This window comes from Micromys minutus (assembly GCF_963924665.1).
Source record: "Micromys minutus genome assembly, chromosome: 20".
NCBI classification, from domain to species: domain Eukaryota; kingdom Metazoa; phylum Chordata; class Mammalia; order Rodentia; family Muridae; genus Micromys; species Micromys minutus.
In genome coordinates, this window is record NC_137955.1 from 29,281,636 (window position 1) to 29,302,269 (window position 20,634).

The window sequence follows — 20,634 nt, forward strand, 5'->3', positions numbered from 1 at the left end:
GCCGCGTGTCTGCTGCGCTAACTTGGTTAACTGCATGAACTAAAAAATAAAAATTTGCCTCTTGGAAGCTCATAAAAGTGTACTAGAAAAATGTCTCTAACATTGGATCCACACGGACTGCAGCCATTGACTTTTGGAACGGGTACAACGGAGAACCCCTCACGGAATAGTGGATAAATAGAAAGGAATAGCCACGTCACATAGTCCAGTGTCATACTGGGAAATGAAAAGGCAACAGATTAGGAGTCTTTATCACTGTCTATCCCTCCGTACATATCTGCCAGCTTTTTGAACCGAGGGCCCCAGTCACTCAAATAGTCATAATCTTGGTCTCCGTCTGTGGTCACTGATTCCAGGGAGCTCAGGGAGTCGGCCACCGAGCCGGTGCCTTCGTAGGCATAGGTGGCCAAGGAGTCGTAGGGAGGGGCTGTTGGGTCTGTGTCATTTTCCTTTAACCTTTGGTTAATGAAATCTCTGACATCCGTGTTGTCACGAGCTGTTGGAGTCCGTCGTGGTAGAAAAAGAGCTTCAGGCACAATGTCCCTGCGCGATTTGCTGTCCTCCATGGCTTCAGGGTTCCTCAGGGTTCCGATATCAAAAGCCTGGGTGTCTTCCTCTCCGCCACCTTCGTCGTTGTAACTGACAATGTTATCTCTGATGTCCTCTTTGGAAATGATCAAAGGCTCTTTCTTTCGCTGCCGCCTCAGAGCTGCGAACAGCACCACTGTCACTGGAAGCAGAAAGCAAAACAGAAGGGAAGGAAAGTTAATTTGCCACCCAATTAACGTCAGGAAGAAACACTGCTCCAACCTGCAGCTCTAAAAGTACACTTGAAAATGCAGGCTCAACTTTTCCCAGAGTTAAGGATGCCTTTGTCTCCATCCATAATCAGAGTGGGAGCTTGGGATGTAGTATTTTAAAGAAGACGATACTTTACTCAGGGGATGAAATACTATCGTATTTTGTCAGAACTTCCTTCTTTTTTTCTACTCTTTGAAAATGTAAACTACTTTCATGGTAGGAAAAATAATAAAAAAAAAAAAAAAAAAAAAAAAAAAAAAAAAAAAACCAGAGAAAGCTCCGTGATAAAAGTGCAAATTATGCCAAGTACCTAAAATGCTCCAAAACTGGTATAAAGAAAAGGCTGGCACCTCTGGGATGTGTTGAAGGCTTCACATAACTCCACATCTAAAATAACTATTGTGCTATGCCTTCCTGCACCCCCAACCCCCAAGAAAAGTGTAAAATTAGTTTAAAATCTCAAGCAGAAATGTGAATGTTTGCATACCTTCCCACATACAAATATATATATATCTATATATATATATATATATATTAGTACAGATAAAACCCAGAGAGACCCAGATTCCAAAAGCTAGTCTGGTGCCCAAAGCTCAGCCAATTAAATGGGGCAGATAGTAATACATTTTTATATGATTAGTGTTTGAGTTAAATAAGCATATTTATATGAGATTTCACTTTCAAAGACTTATGTCCCACAAGGTCCTTGGTCATACTGTTTGTTTTACAGGCATAATTTTTTTTCCCTTCTAGCTCAAATTAGAGGCAAAACAAGAATTATGTTTAAATGGCTTCTGATCTTTCTTCGCAGCTGGTTGGTAGAACAAAAGCTGGTCGCCTGTAGAGAGACACATCTACCTACAAATGGACCTAGGGGTGGAAAATAAAAACGGCAACAGCTTAGAGAGAAAATGACCATCCGGCACAGAAAGTGCACTTCTCGTCCATGTTCGTCCAGTGGCATTCACTGCAGGGCACACTAGCAATGTCTCCTTACCGTTTCACCCATGACGTGGTCCAGCTTTTGTATGCCACAAAAACTGATCTCTTGCATCTCTTGTATAGGAGGCAAGTATGTCTTGTTCCCAGTGAATAGATTTACATGCTCACTTGTCTATATATTATCCTTTCAGACACTAGTAGTATTCATACTTGGCTGCCTTGGGAGAGATTCCTCCGTACCAAGTGCACTGTCCTAAGTGCACTTCATAATCAGCCGAAGTTAGTCATTGTAATAACCCTATGAGTACAAACTATAGTTAAGACACCAGTTTCCTGATGCAGACGTTGAGGTCTGGAGATAACATGCGCAGCAAGCATTCAGATCCAGGCCCATGAGACTAAAAAGGCTGCACGCTTATCTGCCATGCTGGAAGCATATTGGGATGACCATCTCTTTCCTAAGGAAATAGAGTTTTCCCATTTTCAAGTATGTGTCTGTGTGATACTCAATACTCCCTGTTCTCGTCAGAGAGTGTCCCAACACCTCTCCTGTCTTATCCACCCAGGGTATCCATTCCTTTTCAAATAAGGAATTATATAGTGTCTGCTTTGTGCCAGGCACAGGTCTGGGGACCAGCAGTCAAACATGGGAGTGGGAAGCCCCTGCTTCGGAGCATGGGCAGATGTGTGGAAAATCATTGGATGGAGACAGAAAACAAAAACACGTATAACAAGTCAGGGGATGGTTAGAGGCTGCTCAGTGCAAGGAGAATAAGAAAGAGGAGGGCAAGGAGGCTGGGGAGAGCTTCTGTTTGTGCCATGTGCTGTGCATGTTTATACCGTTTCAGGAGAGACAGGAGGAGCTTCCAAGGTGTGCCCTGGCAAAGGGAAAACAGCTACAGCCCCTAGGTAGGTCTGTGCTTGTAGTGTTTGGGGAACAAGCAAGAGTCTCCATGGCTGGGCCAGAAGGAGCCAAGGAAAGGATACGGAAACAGCTAGGTCCCAAGGGGCACTGGTGGCTTTGGTAAGCCTTCAGCTCCACCTTGGTGGGAGTTGGAGACCTCCGGGGCTTAGGTGTAATCTTTTCTCCATGCTGCTCACCAGTGCGAAGTGGTATGGATTTGCAAAAACTGGGATGCATGTAAGTCAGGGTAACATAAGGGGTCAGAGGACAGACTTCAGCCGTCCGCCCTTAAACGATTCAACTGTAATGTACACAAATTCCTTCCGTAAAGGTGAGACAGGAAGCATTTACCACCCCATCAAATTCCAGATTATAAAGTACTCAAGTTTTGAAATCCCAGTTGTATATTCATCTGGAATTGTAGCCACGGTGAGAAGTGGGAGAGGGAATAATCAAAAGCCACAGGTATCCAATGCTCACCCACAGTTTAATTCTACGGTGAAGACTTTGTACATCTTCTGTGAGTGTACACCTGATGACATGAAGACTGACTTTTATAAATGGGGACCAGGCATTTAGGATTCATCTGTGAAGTGCCTTTACTGGGACTGATCTCTTCTTTCCCTGGGCTCCTGGGACAGGGGGGACAGCAGCAGGATTTTAGGGGTGGGGGAAGGGAGGAGGAAAGATGAAGTCAAATTCCTGCTCTGATCCCATTATACAAGCAATCTGACCTCTCACAGCCCACACTATTCTCTGTTAAAGGGAAGCAATAATACAATGTCTGGGGCTGTCAAGAGGAATGGGCTAGACGTGAAAAATTTGCAAAACTCTAAATTGCTTTATAGATTAGATGGAATTGTTGTTGGGATGCTTAAAGTATCTCATTTAATATTCATAGATGTATATAATGTGTTATGTCAAATCCACTCCAAGGCCCCTCCACCCCCACTCCAGCTCTGCCCCTACACACTCTGTAACTTCTGTTTGAATTTTTTTACTGTTTTCTTTTAGTAAGGTACTAGATGCTATGTGATTTACCCAGGGACCTTTTAAGGGTGGGCAAGTGCCCTATCCTAGAGCTACATCCCTAGGCCAGGCCTGCTTTGGTACCAGAGTTTCTTATGTGTCACTGTGGCTTCCCTTCTCTGGGAACCTCTCGGCTTTGCCTCTAATCTCTCCAATGGTCTCTAATGTCTTTTTGAGCCTGGAATGAAAGACCTGGATACCACCACTTGTTCCATGTGTGCCTTGGTCACATGTCTTACTTCACATCTAACTGCCTCATTTTTCCTATTGAAGATGCAGACACATACACCCCAGGTAGTTCTGAGGAGCAAGAAAAAAAAATTTGTAAAGCATCTTGTACAGCATCCAGTCTATGGTGTGAGCCTAGTTAAGCTAAAAACTCATTTTCTTCTTTTGAAAAATGTGCACAGAATTCCCAAAACACTCGCCAAGGTATGGGAGGTACCAAAGCCAATTAAGAATAATGAAGAGACAGTGAGTTTATTGCAGGGGGAAAAAAAGTGAAAGGGGGAGATAAAACGTGTTAGGGAGTAGGAAGAGGGTAAAGAAGAGAAAACAGCCTGCTGCCTGAAGATCTGTAAGTCAGCATGCCACAGAGATGCTAGCACATCTATGATTATGGCTCTTCTATATACAGTTTCCAGGAAACAGAGACAGTCCGGTGTCTAAATAGGCAAATAAAGGAAACATAATACACAGACACATGGGACTCTATGCAGCCACAAACCAAAATGAAATCATGGCAATTTGGGGAAGAAATGGACAGAACTGGAGATCATTACATTACTTGAAATAAGTCAAGTTCAGAACCAATCCTGCATTTTCTTCTACACGAAGAACCTAGAGTAACATTGTATGCGTGCACATATACATGCATGCGAATTTATATCTGTGTGTGTATTTAATTTATGTGTAGTAGTGTAGGTTACAAAAGTTACAAAAGGTCTAATGAGTGGGGAGGAATTGAATATGTGAGAGAAAGCAGAAAGGGGCCAGCTGGAGAAGGGATACGGCAGTGGGGTAGAGAGAGGGTGGGAACCAAGTATGAAGACACATGTGTCTGAAGATTGGATGTGTGAGGAGATACATTGCTTTACATGTTAACCATAAACAACAATTAACACGTAAAGCTCCAAGGACAGGCAACGAGAGATAGTAAGGAGAAGGCTTAGTTAGTAGGTAGAGGCTCCTTTCACCAGCTCAGCCCCCACCCCTGCCTCAGGTCTCCTGGACACTTCCTTTTGACTAAGAACAATGATCATGTACCCCAGGCTTTAGAGACACACAGAATTAGGGACACTGATACGCTTTCATACACTGTCAGTGCTGGGCACCTTCTGAGCATAAAATGCTCTGCTCAAATCCTGCTTGAGAAGAGGATTGTGGTTCTGAAGTCCAGCTTCCGGTCTTCTGTTGAAGTGGACAGCACCGATCAGTAATAGAAAACATCTTTCTTGTAGGAATGCAGGCCCCTTTCTATGCTTCTCCACTGTTCTTCAGGCATCATTATTGGAAGGGGTTTCCTCCTGTTAACCTTTCCTTGCTTGCTTTTTAGAGAGGGTCTCATGTATCTTAGGCTGTGGTTATGGGTGTGTGTGTTGACCTTGGATCTTTTGTTTTAAACCGTATATATGAGATTGTACAACCAAACCTTGTTTTCATTTTTTAAAAGATTTAATTGTCTTCTTTATGTCCCTGGGTGTCTTGTCACTGTGCATGTCTGTGGACCACATGTGTGCCTGGTGCTAGATCCCCTGGAACTACCATTAAAGATGGTTTTGAGACCTGGAATATGGGTACTGGGACTTCAACCTGGGTTCCCTGGAAGAGCAGCCAGTGCTCTTAAAGCTGAGCCATCTCCCCAGGCCTTACTCTCAGTTTTGGAGAGGAAACATTAGCTGATATTTGATTTTTTACTTGAGTAATTGTCAAAGGCTTGTTAAGCCTTTTGAGCTCAGTTTTTATTTGGGGGAGGGGCGTCTTGTCTTGATCAGTTGATTAAAAAAAAATTGTGTCTTTGTTAGACCTTGTGTTGATTTTCACTTCTTTGAGGAAATTCCTGGGAGAAACAGCTTAATGGGAGGAAGACAGATCTTGTCTTATGGATTCAGAGGGATGGTCACTCGGATCTGCTGCTTCTGAGACTGTGATGAGGCGGAGTCACTGTGGCAGCAACATGTGGCAGAAGAGGCCGCTCAACCCGTGATGGACAATGGACAGATGAGCAGAAGGGTCCAGGGACCAGATACACCCTTCGAAGCTATGCCAGGTGTCGTAGTCTTCAACAGCCTCACAGCCCATTCAAGTCCGAACTCATTAGTCCAGTGATTTAACGACGTTATCAATTCCAGATCCAGTTCTCCCCTTGCCCCGCCCCCCAGTCACACCGCTGACTGGAGACAATATCTCCAACACACAAGCTCTTGGGGAAAAGGCTTCATATCCAGGCCATAACCAGTCTTGGTTTTGACTTTTATTGCATTCGTGTTTTTGGGATTCAGATTTGCTTCCTAATGATGGGAGTTACTGATTAACAATCTGAAAATTATAGACATTGTATATGTGGTAACCAGAAAGCAACGCTACGTGGGCAGTTATTCCATTGCGTAGCTCAAATTAACTTCGTGCTGTTAAAGAAAAATGCCGCACTTTGATTTCTTCCCGTGTGTGAGAAGGAAGAGTCTCCACCATCTTTTTCCAGTTTTCTGTTGATCTTGAAGATTACCTTGTAGAAGGGGCTTTTGTCAGATGCTCCATGCTGGATGTCTTGCACTCTTCAAAATCTACCAGTATTTTCCAAGTTAAATATTGACAACCGACAGAACAAACAGGCTATACATAGATATTGCTTCCTAATTCCCCCGAGATACATTGCAGTATGATACACAACATATTCTCTCGGTGAAATGGCACCCTGGGCAAGCAAAATCATGGGTATATATCACATCTGTTCATTCTTCAAAGCCATTCATTTTTTTTTAAAAGCAAAATAACACAGATTCTCAGCATATAACTCTACTCACCTAGATCAGGCTGTATGCATTACTGGGGGAGGCGGAAAAATCTAGAGTGTCACAGTGACAGTGTGTGCCCCTCACCAAGGGGAGATAAGATGCAGGGAGAAGCAGTTTACCTAGTAGGATCACGATGCACAGAAGGATGGCCACCAGAGCCCCTGTGCTCAGTCCCGTGGGGTGGATGAGGGCCTCGGCGTGGCAGGACTGCATGTTCCCATGGTGGTCACATGCACAGACCCGGACAGTCACTGTACCAGTGCTGCTTTGGACTGGGTAGTCGTTGTCTGAAATGACCACAGGCAGGAGATAGGTGCTCATCTCGTGTCTGTTATAGCCATTTTTCCGAGTTAGGATCCCTGCAGTGTTGTCTGGAAGCAGAAAGCAAAAATGGTAAACGTGTGGATACTATGTGGTTCACTGAACAGGCTGTGATGGAGACAGGTAGATGGAGCTTGAGGTTGTGATGGAGACAGGTCCTGAGACTGAGATCTGGTCCTCTAGGGACTCGGATAAAGGGAAGTTCAGGAGATTACTTACCTTTGTTGTCTTGGATGGTAAAATTTGAGCCACTGGCTGCTTCTGGGGCCAAAGAAAAGGAGAATTGGTGTCCACTGTAAGGATCGTCCTTGTCAACAGCGTGCAGGGTCTGAATCAGCTGAAATAGAAACCATACAGTTGTCACAAAGGTTTATGACCCAAAAGTGTTTCTTACATTTTTTTTTAGGAGATTGCTTAATTTTACAGATTGTAATTTAATGAAAACGACAGCTCTTAAAACAACCAACCAACCAACCAACCAACCAACAACCAACCAATCATTCACCAATGCATTCCATTCAAAGGGTGAGTTCTTTGCTATGTGATCCGCTCTGCAAACAGTGTGGGATTCACCTGGACCTCACTTCACTGTACACCAGAGCCCTTCCTAGGTTGTGGCAATCTGAATAGTCTCCAGACCTTGCCAGAAATCCCCATGGGGCAAAAATCACCCAGGCTGAGACTCACTGCTGGAGAGCAATACAGAACTCCAAAATGTCTCACGGGTTATTGACAATGCTGCAGTTTAATGAGATAGGTGTATTCTGGACAGCCTATGGCAAGTACCACCTTCTTATGCTCCTAGGTGAGCATCTTAGGGAAAAAATTATAAAGAAAGTGTGCACTAACTTCAGATTTCTGCTTCCCCCTGCGCTTTCATAGTGCACTTCTGTTTTGACAAAATGCAGCGTAATTTCTTTGTCACAGGCTGCAAAGACCTCTCTCAGGTGGGTGGCAAATGGGCAAAGCAGTAAAACATTCATGAATTCGTATGACTTTACAGGTGGGCAATGTAAATAAGTAAAACTCTGAATTATGGGCAATTGGATAATATGTTCTAGTTATTATTTTCAAGTGCATATGCAAATTAAGCTATCTGCTCACCAATAAAGATTTTATTCCAGCGACACTATGACTAATCTATTTTAATGAAAACTTAAGACTGATTTGGAATCCACCTCAGTGTTGAAGACTGATGAACTTCCAGTTCTTAAAGGCTATTTGTTCTCTTATGCAAGTGAAACATTCGTCTTGGCTATTATTTATGGTATTAATATCCTTGGCATGTGCTTCACAGATAATTCAAGAGGAGCCCTCCGCTGCGTGTATCATCTCAATTATTAGATCCAAATTAATCTGACTTCCAAGCTGAAGGTGCTTTTTGAAATACAACTCACCTGATCCGCCTTTGCTTTTTCACAGACAAAAGTTTCGTAGAACTCAGCAAATTCTGGGGCGTTGTCATTGACGTCGAGAACTTTAATGTATAGAGGTACGCGGCTGCTTTGCTTTGGATTATCTGATGCACACGAAAAAGAAAAAAAAAACAGGCATTTTTTGTGTCTGTCACTGTTTCTCCGTAGAAAAACAGCAGCCACCTACTCTTTCATTCTCATCCTTCTGTCCTGGTCTGCTGGGACGGACTTCCGGTCTGAGGGTCAGGACTTAGGAACTCCCATTTTCTCTCTCATCCCCTTAACCCGCATCTCTTTGAACGCCCATTCAATAAAACCTAACGGAAACATCTGACACCTAATATGAGCTGGTAATTGTTTTGGGATGCTGGGCCAGAAAAGGAGCTAAATAAATATAGCGAGTCCTAGGCTGTCATTCTAACGTGGAGATAAACACACGAACATACGCTGCACCAGAGGATAAACGGAAACAGAGAAAAGGGATGGAGGGAGATGGGGCTGCTGTGTTGAGTGGGATAACCTGGGATGGCACGCCTCAGAGACACCAGGTTCAGATGGGACTGAAGAGAAGGAGTAAGCCATTTGGAAACTTCTAGATTCCCAAGGAAATGAAACTGCGAGCAGAAAGGCTTTGGAATGAGAGCTGATGTTATACAAACGCTCAGATTTTTGGTTCCTGAAGGTGGTCAACAAATTCTGACAACAGTATTCTTAAGATCTCTAGCGTCTACTTTTCTCACCCTATCCTCCCAAAGTTAAAGTGGCTGGACAAAAATTGGGATATGTCTCAATCACCCATATTTTCACATATATTAGAGAAACATTAAATACTAAAAATAGGAGGACGTTTTAGGCGTAAACCTAAAGTACACATAAAATGACCGCTTTAAATAAAACTAAATTCCACATTTTGAAAATTGGTCATTTTCAGTGGAGAATTATTCCGTACTTTTAAAGCTTTAAGAGTGCACTGTTGTTGGTGTCTGTGCCAGTCCTTGGCACAAACTCTGCAATTGAAATTCCTGTCTCACAGATGTCTAATGAGGTGCCCTCATCACCATCAACGCCAGTGCCTCCTTTGCTCATACTGGCCACTTATTATTCCACCCACTCTCCTTCAGAGACTCCACATCTCGCGAGTTATGTTGACAAAATGGAACTGTAACAAACCATTTGATATGGAATTTTTCACAGCAGATGTCCAGCTGAGACAGAAGTGTTTAGAACTTCAGAAATTAAAAACAAGGTCTAAAAGAGCTATGTACTTTGGAAGCTTATTTTAAACACTAAAATATTATTTTAAAGATTATCGATTTTTTATGTGCCTGTGTCTAACACTGCTCACATTTCACATTAACTTCCATTGAGTAAAATAATTTTATTTGAAAAAAAATTTTGGCACTATTTTTCTGTGTTGGATTTCATGTTGAGTGCCATAAAATTCATCCTAAACATGGTGTTGATTATTTTGTTCTTTATATTATTCAATTTGATAGACTATAGGAAAGTGATGATTTGTAGCTCTTAATTTGTAAAGATTTTGAAATAGAAATTTTATAGAAGGTTAAAAAGAATATCTAAAAGGTGTTGGCCAATACCCACATTTTGAAGATTTATGGCTCTACCTATTCCCTTGCTTCCTCATACAATATTTGAGAGTTCACACTTTTTCAGGTGTTTTTGTGACTTTCCAGCTTATAATCTTTGGGTAATTATATTTACCATGTACATATTCTATTTCACTTGAAATGTACTTGTCTATCTCCCTATCTCCCTCCATCCATCCATCTATCCATCTATCTATCTATCTATCTATCTATCTATCTATCTATCTATCTATCTATTTATCTATCTATCTACCTATCTACCTATCATCTATCTATCATCTAACTATCAAGGGTTTCTCTTTGTAGACCTGGTAGTCCCTAAACTCAAAGAGATCCACCTGCTTCTGTGGGTTTATATACAGGTGAGGGCAGGCACAAGATAAGGCAAGGCCTGTGATTGGGCAATGAAAAAGTAAGGTGAGCACAGAGTTTTTGAGAGGTGGGAGAGATAGGAGAAAAAAGAAGAAATCAAGATGGAGAAAGAGAAGGATGACTGGATCTGTATGGCTTTAAATAGCTACAGGTAGCTGTGATATCTTATAAGGAATGGATTATTACTGGACAATTTATCTTATCTAGATGGGCAGTTTATATCAATATCAGTTGGCTCTAAGTTTGTTGTGTGAATGTTTTGTGGGGTGAGAATTTACTGATATAAATCTGATTGATAAATTACAGGCCTCTAGAGTTTTGATTTTACGGGGTCACTTGGAATTGTGGCTATAACCACAGGGGGCAGATGCTGGGAATGTGAACAGAGTCTGCAGCAAGAGAGGTATGAGATAGGTAGCCACTGCATGGGGCTAGCCTTGGAGGTGGGGAGACCGCCAGGGACAGAGAGTAGGTGGTGGTAGCATGGCATGGTGACTTTTTAATTTTTTTAAAATATTTATTGCTTTACATACTTCTGCATTCTGAGTGCTGGGGCTAAAGGCATTCATCATCCCTATGTCACCATGTGGCTCAATATATTCTCTTGTGTATGTGTGTGTGTGTGTGTGTGTGTGTGTGTGTGTGTGTGTGTGTAGATCCTAAATTTATGCTAGGTGTCTTTCTTTATTACTGTCCCCCTTACCGATTGCTGAATGTTTTCCTAGTCTAGATAGCCAACTTGCCCCCTATGTCTGCCTCCTGAATGCTGGGATAAGAGGCAGCCACTACATCTGCCCAGCTTTTATGTGGACCTTCGGGATCCACACTTTTCCTGCTGGGCTATCTCACCATCCTAGGGAGCTGTGCTCTTATTTCAGTTTTTCTCCAGTTCCTCCAGTCCATCCACACACATGAGGGGAAACATTGTTGCAGATACCTCCCCAGCTCTCTTTCACTCAGCACTGGAGCAGGGAGGTCCATCTGAGGGGAATAGCTCTGGCCATGCTTGAACAAGCTGTCACCTTCACACTCACTCCATCAGTGGGGACAAGACTGATGTGGTTGGACTTACTAATCTCCGTTGCTATCACTGTGATGTTGTGCCACAGCAGCGTTTCCCGGTCCAGAAGTTTTGATGTAAAAATTGAGCCATTTCCAGAATCAATGTTGAATATCCTGTCCATATCTGTGTGTCTATCCACAGAATACCTGAAAACGCAGAGCAGAATTTTGACTTTCCTTGACTTGCTCTTTTCATAACATAAAACCACTCCAAGAATATCTTATCTATTAATTCTTTCTATTTATAGTGCTTTTAAGCATCTGTAACTATAACGTTAAGCAAAATATTTTGATAAATTATATCTTTACAATTAGCTTGAATAGTACACTTACTAGGCAAGTTGTATGATTTTACTAATTTCTTTTTAATGTGCAATTAGACCAAGTTTATTTTAATATGTAATTTAGATCAAGTTCAGATAGTAATTATTTAATTTCTTATGGCTTCATATGTGGGTGTGTGTATGTGTGTATGCTATGTGTGTGGTATGGTGGTGTGTGTGTGTGTGTGTGTGTGTGTGTGTGTGTGTGTATGTGTGTGTGTGTGTGTGTGTGTGTGTGTGTATGTATGTATGTGGATGTTGAGTTTTTCTAAATTGCTTTCCTCTTCATTCACTGAGATAGGGTCTCTCACTTGAATCCAGAGACCACTATTCTAGGTAGCCAGCTTGCTGCAGGGATTCCCAGTTTTTGCCTTCAGAGTCCTGGAAATCTAATCAGGCAGCTATATCAGCCTGTCCCTTATGTAGGTTCTGGGGGTTCAAACTCCAATCCTAACTGCATAGACCATTTCATGCATTGTTTCCCAGGATATATTCTATTTTTAAGTTAAGTTTATAGACTGGGGGGCAGGTAAGGTTGGGAACAGGAGGGATCAGGTTGGGGGGAGGAAGGAAGGGAAAAAATACTGGGAGAGATGATTGAAATTGGGGGGCATTTTGGGAGCAAGGTAGAAACCTAGTGCAATGGAAACCCCATGGAATCTATGAGGGTTACACTATAATAATGGGAGACACGGAGCTTGAACCAGACACCTTTTGTAACGGGGTGATGGCTCAGTGGAGGGACTGGGGTACAAACCCAGCCACAAAACCTCCGATACACATTTTTTTTTTTCATACTTGCAGAATATGCTTGGACAGGAGCCTAAAATAATTGTCATCAGAGAGACCAGAGAGAGACTTCATCCAGAAACTGATGGGAACAGATGCAGAGTCCCAACACCAAATAATAGGCAGAACTCCTGAGAGTCCTGTGGAGGAGAGGGGGGAAGGATTGGGGAAGCCAGAGGGCTCAAGGATTCCTTGAGAGCACAGCACACAGAACCATCTGAGTGGGACTCAAGTAGGCTCACAGAGATGAGGGAGATTGTATGGGTCTGACCTAGGTCCTCTGCATATATGGTTTAATAGCTTGCTGTTCTTATGGGGTTTCTAAGAGTTGGGAGTGGGGGCTGTGTCTAATTTTTATGCTTGCCCTCTGGCCCCGTTTTTCTTCTACTGGGCTGCCTTGTCCAGCCTTGATGTGACAGTATGTGCCTGGTCTTATTATAGCCTTCCATGCTATATTTGGTTGATGCCCCTAGAAAGTCTGCTGTTTTCTGAGGGGAGGTGAATCAGGGTTGGGGGTGTGGATCAGGGGAAAGGGGAGGTGGGTGGAAAGAACTAGGGGGAGGGGCAGGAAGAGAAACTAGTCAAGGTGTAATATATGAAAGAGGAATAAGTGAAAAAAAAAGTTTTTAGATTATCAGAATGTTAATACATTTGCTTATATAGGGACTGGTCACCTTTTATAGCATCCATTCTGTTTTAAGAATCATTCTGTTTTTGGAAAACAAAAGATGCCTAGTGTGGGCGAAGATGGTAAGGTAGGAGAAGGAGGTGGGGGGTGGGATTAGAGGGAAATGCAGAGTCTAAGCAGGAGGATGTGTTGCCACAGGGAAGAACTGAGGGTCTATTCTAAATGCCATGGGAATCTCTCTATGGGCTCCACGCAGGACAGCATCACAATCTAAACGATACTGAGGGACACCCGGTGGAGAGGTCGAATGAGGCAGAGGGCCACACAGACAATGGAGTTCTTATTCAGTGACCGTGGAAACAGGAGTGCTGAGGACAGTATCCCTTAAATACCCAATAGGAGCAGGGCGCTGTTCAACAAGGAAAAGAATGGTTCGAGGGCAGAGTGAGGGATGGGGACTCTTTACAGAGAGCATGTGGAGATTCATGGGGGGACAAGAATGGTATCTTAGAAACCAAACATGAATAGTACCCTCAACCTCAACATTGACAGCAGATGAAGGAACTGGAGAAATTTTATCTTTTTAAATTTTTTTTTTGCTACTTTTAGCCTACTTTTAAATTTATTTAATTTTGTAACTGATTTTTAGGATAGCCATGTAAAGGGAATAAGTATGTATGTATGTTTATGAGTGAAAAGGTACCGAGAAAATTCTGAAGAGATTTGATATGTTAGGGTTTGTCATGAAAAACAGTAAATTCCATGTCCACTGCATCTTCAGAACTTAAGTCATGGAAGGGAGTTTAAAATGTTGTCTTAACCTGGGAGCTCCCAGAGACTAAGCCACCAAACAAAGAGCATACATGGGCTGCTCAGAGGCCCCAGCACATATGCAGTAGAGGGCACCTTGTCTGGACTCAGTAGGAGAGGAGGTACCTAATCCAATAGAGACTAGATGCCCCAGGTAAGGGGGATGTGTGGGTGGGAAACCACTCTCACAGGGGCAAAGGGATGCCCCAGGTAAGGGGGATGTATGGGTGGGAAACCACTCTCGAAGGGGCAAAGGGAAGGAAAAATGGGGTGAAGAATTCTTGGAGGGGGACTTTCCCAGAAAAACAGTGAAGAATGTATTGATCAAAAAAATGTTGGTTTAAAAAATTGGCTTAGTCGAAGCACAATTTAAATAAATCATCCAACTATAACATGTGTTTAGAGTTACAAAGTCTCTAAGAAAAGGTATTAGTCATCTGCAATAATGTACAATGCTCAAAATTCTGTTTCAGTGAGCTATTTTTATTTAAAATGTAAGTAACCAGGTATAACAGTTTGTTTTCTTATTGATATTTGTTGCTTAGCAGTTGTCTAAATGAAATAGGCACCCATTTGTTGCTTGCTCTTCAAACTGATTTTGGAAAAAAAAAAATTAAGGAAATTCCCCATGGCTCTGATGACATTAACCCTTCATTGTAGCCTCAAGGAATCAAAATGGACCTTTTATCCTCCGAAGGGCTCAGGCATATTTAAAATGTTATCTACTAGTTTTGACATTTCTGCCGTGGACCAACAGTTATCAAAACATTTAGGCAAGAACACTGAACTTACTTGACCATCTTTTTTTTTTTTCTTTTTCATTTTAGAAGACAGATGACAAATATTTGTAACACGTTGCTATGTCAAAAAGGAAATTACTGTGCTCATCAAGTATGAGAAACCTAATAGTTATCCAGAAGCATGTTTTTCCCTCGTGGAAAAATGCTAAGCCTAGGATGTGCTGCTTCTTACTCTCAGGAGCTGCTGCAATCACAAGCTGCCTCCTGGTATAGTTTCTAGTTTTACAAATAATGATGTTTCTCTATCAAGCCTTGAAATATACAGGAAGCAGTGAGGAGCTTCGAGTGGAAGGCAGCTTTATATTTTAAAGAGAGAAGATGAACTAGTTAGGAAATACCGAAGGTTATATTGTCTTCCCTAATTGGAATTAAAAATTAATAAGACCCCAAAAATGCCTATATTGTTTAGGAAAGATGATTATAGACAAAGCTGTATTTTCTTCTCGTTATTATTATTTTCTTTTCTTTAAAGTAGTTTCAGTATTTGTCTGGGACAGTTATTGTCCAGAAACATTAAGTGTGGTCATTGTCAATAGGAAGTAAGGCAGCCAGCCAGCCTCTGCATGGCTGTAGTGGGTGATTTGACCTTCTCCCTGAGACTTCACTGAGTTCTGTGATTAAATGATTTGTCTGGTGATGTGTTTAAGTGAGGGCGATTTGTGTGGTGGGACAGAGGCTATATTTGCATGTAAATTAAAAAAATTTATTTGTGTGTGTGTGTGCGCGCTCATGTGTGCGAGTCCACGGGCACACATCAGATCCCTAGGAGCTGGACTTAACAAGCAGTTTTAAACCACCTGATATGAGCACTGGGAATCAAACTTATGTCCTTTGTCAGAGCAGCAACTACTAAGCTATCTTTTTAGTCCTCACTTAGATATTGTACATGGCAGATACTGCTAGTGACATTTTTTGTATATATCAAAAGACATTATGAAAAAGTTAATTAAAAAAAGCCTCAAAAAGTCTCAACATTTGGGGAATTATTTGTTCGCCTAACATTGTCTTACACAGTTATTCATTATGTGTGTCTAGACTAACTCTAGACTATGTGTAGACATAGTTTCTTAATATAAGAATAATTTTATCCTGTAGGGGAAATCACTGGAGTATGCACTGGTACATCAATGTAATCTATGTATGTTTCTAGTCTTAAATCTATATTTATATATCAAATCTACATGTACTAAGGCAAGACTGGCAGTGAAAGTCTTTAGCATGAAACCAACAGCCAACCCAGTTTGACAAGCTAAGCACTTCCGTTCATAACACAGAGAACAGTGAGTAAAGCCGGCAATTGGTTTCAAAACTAGTATAAAAGTATTTAGCCTAAATTTCCACAAGATATTTCTCTCCAAGTTAAAAGCAAGTTGAACTATCAGAGAGGTGACTTAAGCTCCTATTTGTTAACTTCTAGCGTTAACACTTTTAAATTGAGCATCACACCGACTTGCTAAGTAAGGTCCCCCCTCCACTCCATGTAATCAGAATGAGCTCCAAGTGAGAGAACGGTCATGAAAGCACCTAAGGTGCATGTCCTATGGTCATGCAAGCCACCATTCTCTTCCTCGACTAAGCATGCTAAATCACATGGGGAAATACTGGGCCCGAGGAGCTCACAAGAGGCTGCACTAGTGGACTGTGTCCCTCTTCAACTTGGCAAAGATCTTCTAGTAGATAGATGAAGCATAGCTCTATTTGCCCTGAACGTACAGCAGACATCTGCGCATTTTAGATACGAAGGTATGAGATTTGACCAGAACAGAGGGGACTGGCGGTTAGAGCTCATGCGCTTTGATACAGAATGGCCTTTACCTCCCTGCGCCTCTCAGCTGCCCTCCTCCTCTACCTTCTCCTTCCACTCTCTCTTATTTCATCCCCCTCCTTCTCTCTCTCCATCTCCCTCTTTTCTTTTCCCTATCTCCACTCCCGTTTCCTCTTCTTTCTCCTTGATGTGCAGATCTCTCAGCCACTCCTCCAACAGAGGAAGTTGGCTCCAATGTTAGACCTCTTTCTTCCTTTACCCCTTCTGCAGGTCTCCCCCCAGGATTCTACATGGCTCACCCTCCCCCCATTTCTTTCAAATCTTTACCGCAAAGATTTCCTCCTAAGAAGGCTAAGCCCAGTCACACCATCTTAAGCAGGATCCTCGTTAATTTGACTTTTCGAATTTCTTCACCTGACCTACTGTGTCCTTTGTTTATTTTTTTCTCTGTAAGCTCCTCTATGTTGCAGACTTAGTATAACTGTCTGGTGCATTCCCTTATGTATAGGATGTGCCTGGTATCTGGCAGGGATCCTCATCAGAATACGTCTGTGGACTCACTGGCAAGACTCTCCACAGATTTTGTTTTTTTCCCCTGTGTACTTTATCTAAGAAGAATGATTTACACGATGGAATTCTGATTTAGCACCGTTTTCATTTATTCTATGAGCTGAAGCTTGGCAGTTGGTTGATTCCAGGATTTGCATGTGATTCTAGAATCCCCAAGTTGTCAGTGGCCTCACAGAGCAATGAGGCTTTCTTGCCACATGATTTATAACTAAGGAGCCAGCAAAGCACAGGAAAGACGAAGCTTGTTTACAGAGCATTAATTTGGATCCTACCCTATTAATTTCTCCGGCACTTCGCAGACATATCACGAAACAGTTCTTGTTTTTATTTACATATGCAAGAGGAAAATTATTCTTCTAAATGGAGCATAATTCTGCCTCTAAGTGTTACATGATAGGTCTTCCAGCACTTGAAAAGCAGGCTGGCTGTTAAGCTCAGTGGCTGGTTTATTTCTGTGTCCCGCTCTTTATAGTAAAGCATCCTAAACCTTACGAAGAGTCCCAGGTCAATCAGCTGGGCCACTGTTTCTGTTTATGCTGTTGAGGTTTATGTTGGTAAAACAGTATTTATGGAATGAGCAAGAACAGTTAAACGTGCTATCTGGAATGGTCTCTCAGCAACATAGAACTGTCTCACTGGAAAAAAAAGGATTTCTCCTTTCTAAGGAGCAGGCGGGTATTTGGATATAAAAAAAATAGTCATAACTTATGACAGAGATGGTGCTGAGGTGCACTTACTTGACTGGATTCCTGGCGGCGTCTGGATCCTGAGCTGCGACAGAGCCTATGGTTGTGTTTATCTGAGCATCCTCTCGTATTTGTAGGATGTAGGCCAGTTTGCTGAAGACAGGAGGTTCATCTACATCGTCTACCACGATTCTCACTGTGGCTGAGTCCTTGAAGGGACCCAGGTAGAGAAATCGGGGTTCTACATGGGGATTGGAGGCTTCCACCTTGAGGGTGTACACTTTCTTCTTTTCAAAATCCAAGAGCTTCAGAAGAAAGGGAGGCAAGACACAGAGAAGCAAGGCAGAAACCATTTTAGTGCAATGCTGAGCGGGGACAGCAAAGATGAGATTCCCCCCAACCCCTACATTACCGTAGTGTGTTAAGAGGAAAGCTCTTACATAGGTTGTGGAGAACCAATTTCAACCATGATAGAAATATGACCCAAATGTCTACCACCACCGTAAAGTGGGTTTTCACTTGCCAGACATATGGGGCAGAAATGAAACTGGATTCAGGGATCTTTCTCAGCTTCCTTCTCTTTTTAAAAAATACTTTGTGTTTGAACAGAGGGGTTTGCCAGAGGCAGGCTGTCAACATGTACCAGAGTTTTTGCCAGGGGTTCTCACATCTGGCTTTATCTGCTAGGTGTTTAAAACTTGCCAATGCCCTGTGAATCCACTCTTGCCTACTAAACATTCTCTGGTAGGCATAGTTATCTATAATTTAAAACATCTTCAGGCAAGTCTGAGTGTAGCCAGAATTGTGACCTACAGATTAGATCTGTAACTCTCTCTTGCCCATTCAGACTAAATAAGTATTTGCAAGAGTTAGTAAAAATCTCTCCCTGATATCCTTACAAGGGCACTAGGCTAATTACTTGCCAAAAAAGGCAATGATCCCCGTTGTCAAAGGCCTTTAGGAAAAGATTTTGCATCGGAGACATGGTGAACCCGAATGCATATTGCTGACTTGTAGTTTCAGATGATATCATGACAAGGCTCACGGAAGTACTATTAATCAAGTCGTCTGTGAATGTGATTTAGTCAGTGAGGCAAAATTTCAGTTTGAATCTGATAAAGCACCAAGAAAATTAAAAAGGTTAATGCGCACTAATGGGCTTCCTAATCATATCAGGGCCTAAGACATCGGTCTGAAGTGTCACTTAAGTATGTTTTATTGTGTTTCCAGAGATTCAGACATGTTCGGAAGAGGGAACTTTTCCTTGTCATTCACATCTATCATGCTTATGTGCACCAGGAAGCCGAAGTGGGCTGAGGAGGAGGAAGGCATTCTAATATACACGACAAAAGAGAAGTCGATGAAAATGAACCGAAATCAATACTTTCAGCCCCGAAGCACACAGTTTGTTGGTTTTAAACTATGGCCACCCTTTGGTGTAGAGCTCTGTGGTGCCAGGCAATTTGGAGAGGTGATGCTGATGAAGAGGGGGAGCTGACACAGGACCCGACACTTGTCCTCGTGTTCCAGAAAGTAACTGAGGGAGTTATGTGAAATTCCCTCCTTTGTCTAAGCGTGTGGTCTCGGCATGCTCTCTGATTCTGCTCACCTCCCTCCCTGCTAACACTAGCCTTTCCTCCCAAGCATGGTTCGAAATTTTCAGGTACACACCCCCTCTGTTGGCTTCTTCACTCCTTGTTGATTCACCCCTGGACTATAGGTTCTAGGGCAGCAGAGGTCAGAGGTCATCTGTTGTAAGCACCCAAGCAAGGCCAGCACCCACAGCAATGAGTCTTGTATATTTTTATTCATGTTGTTTATTCTATCCTTTCTATGTATCTCATTTGTTTCTGTTATCACTTAGAGTTTTAGTAGGAATTTATTGAAAGTATAGATATAAATATACATGAAAATATAGATATAAAGGCTTATAACAAGTGAGCCAAAGAAATAAGAATCTAAGTAAATGTTTGTAAGATATTGTTATCACCCTTGGTAACTTGAGGGCCAGAGGGAAGTGCTTCATATTCACCTGTAAGACGTTCAGAGTTTTATCTTGTTCATATCTGTGTAAGTTGTATAGGCACAAATGAACATTCTCCATTTTCCCTACTAAACAATAGTATTTAGAGTTGAATAAATCTAATAAAGTGCTGTGTTTACATCCCCCTTTTCTGTATGTGCATGCTTTTGTGTGTGTGTATGTGTGCATGTGAGTTTGCAAGTGCACCCATGTGCATTCTGTATTTATGTGTGAAGGCCGGAAGCCGACACCATGTCTTCTGACACAGTGAACCTTATTTCTGCTCGATCGCCTAGCCAGGGAGTCTTCAAGCTCTGCCTTTCCCCACCTCTCCTCCAGCACCAGAGTCACCAGCAAGTGGCACTATGTGGCTGCTGGCATCCTGTGGCTGCTGGACTCCCTCAGCTCCTCATGCTTATACCCACAGAGCCATCTCCTCCACCCCAGGAGTTGTAATCAGTATCCACATCAACGGCATCACCTACCTTCTTGACAGTTATAATCCCTTCCTGGGTTTCCTGGTCAGTGACGACGTCAAACATATCGTGTCCCTCGCCGTCTGTGATGCTGTATTCGATCTCTGCATTCTCTCCCACATCAGCATCACTGGCTTTGATTCTGCCAATTGGTGTTCCCGGTGGAGAGGACTCAGGGGTCTTAAACTGGTAGGTACCTATCAATCACCGAACACATGAGTGAGGCAGAGACAAGGAGATTCTCTACCATAATAAGCAGTCCACTCTTACCCAGAAGGGGTGCATTCCAGGATCCTA

The 20,634-nt window shown here is 42.4% G+C and overlaps 1 protein-coding gene across 1 annotated transcript in view; it reads right to left on the bottom strand.

Annotated features, from left to right (window-relative positions):
• Positions 1-239: 239 nt before the first annotated feature.
• CDH6 (cadherin 6) overlaps positions 240-20,634 on the bottom strand; it is a gene marked incomplete at both ends in the record, with an annotated part of 56,048 nt that continues 35,653 nt past the window's right edge. Inside the window, 7 exons of the mRNA XM_080933790.1 lie at positions 240-730; positions 6,810-7,061; positions 7,231-7,348; positions 8,409-8,530; positions 11,478-11,614; positions 17,890-18,143; positions 20,347-20,534. Of these exons, the coding sequence (XP_080789916.1) occupies positions 240-730; positions 6,810-7,061; positions 7,231-7,348; positions 8,409-8,530; positions 11,478-11,614; positions 17,890-18,143; positions 20,347-20,534 (1,562 nt within the window). The remainder of the gene's footprint in view (positions 731-6,809; positions 7,062-7,230; positions 7,349-8,408; positions 8,531-11,477; positions 11,615-17,889; positions 18,144-20,346; positions 20,535-20,634) is intronic.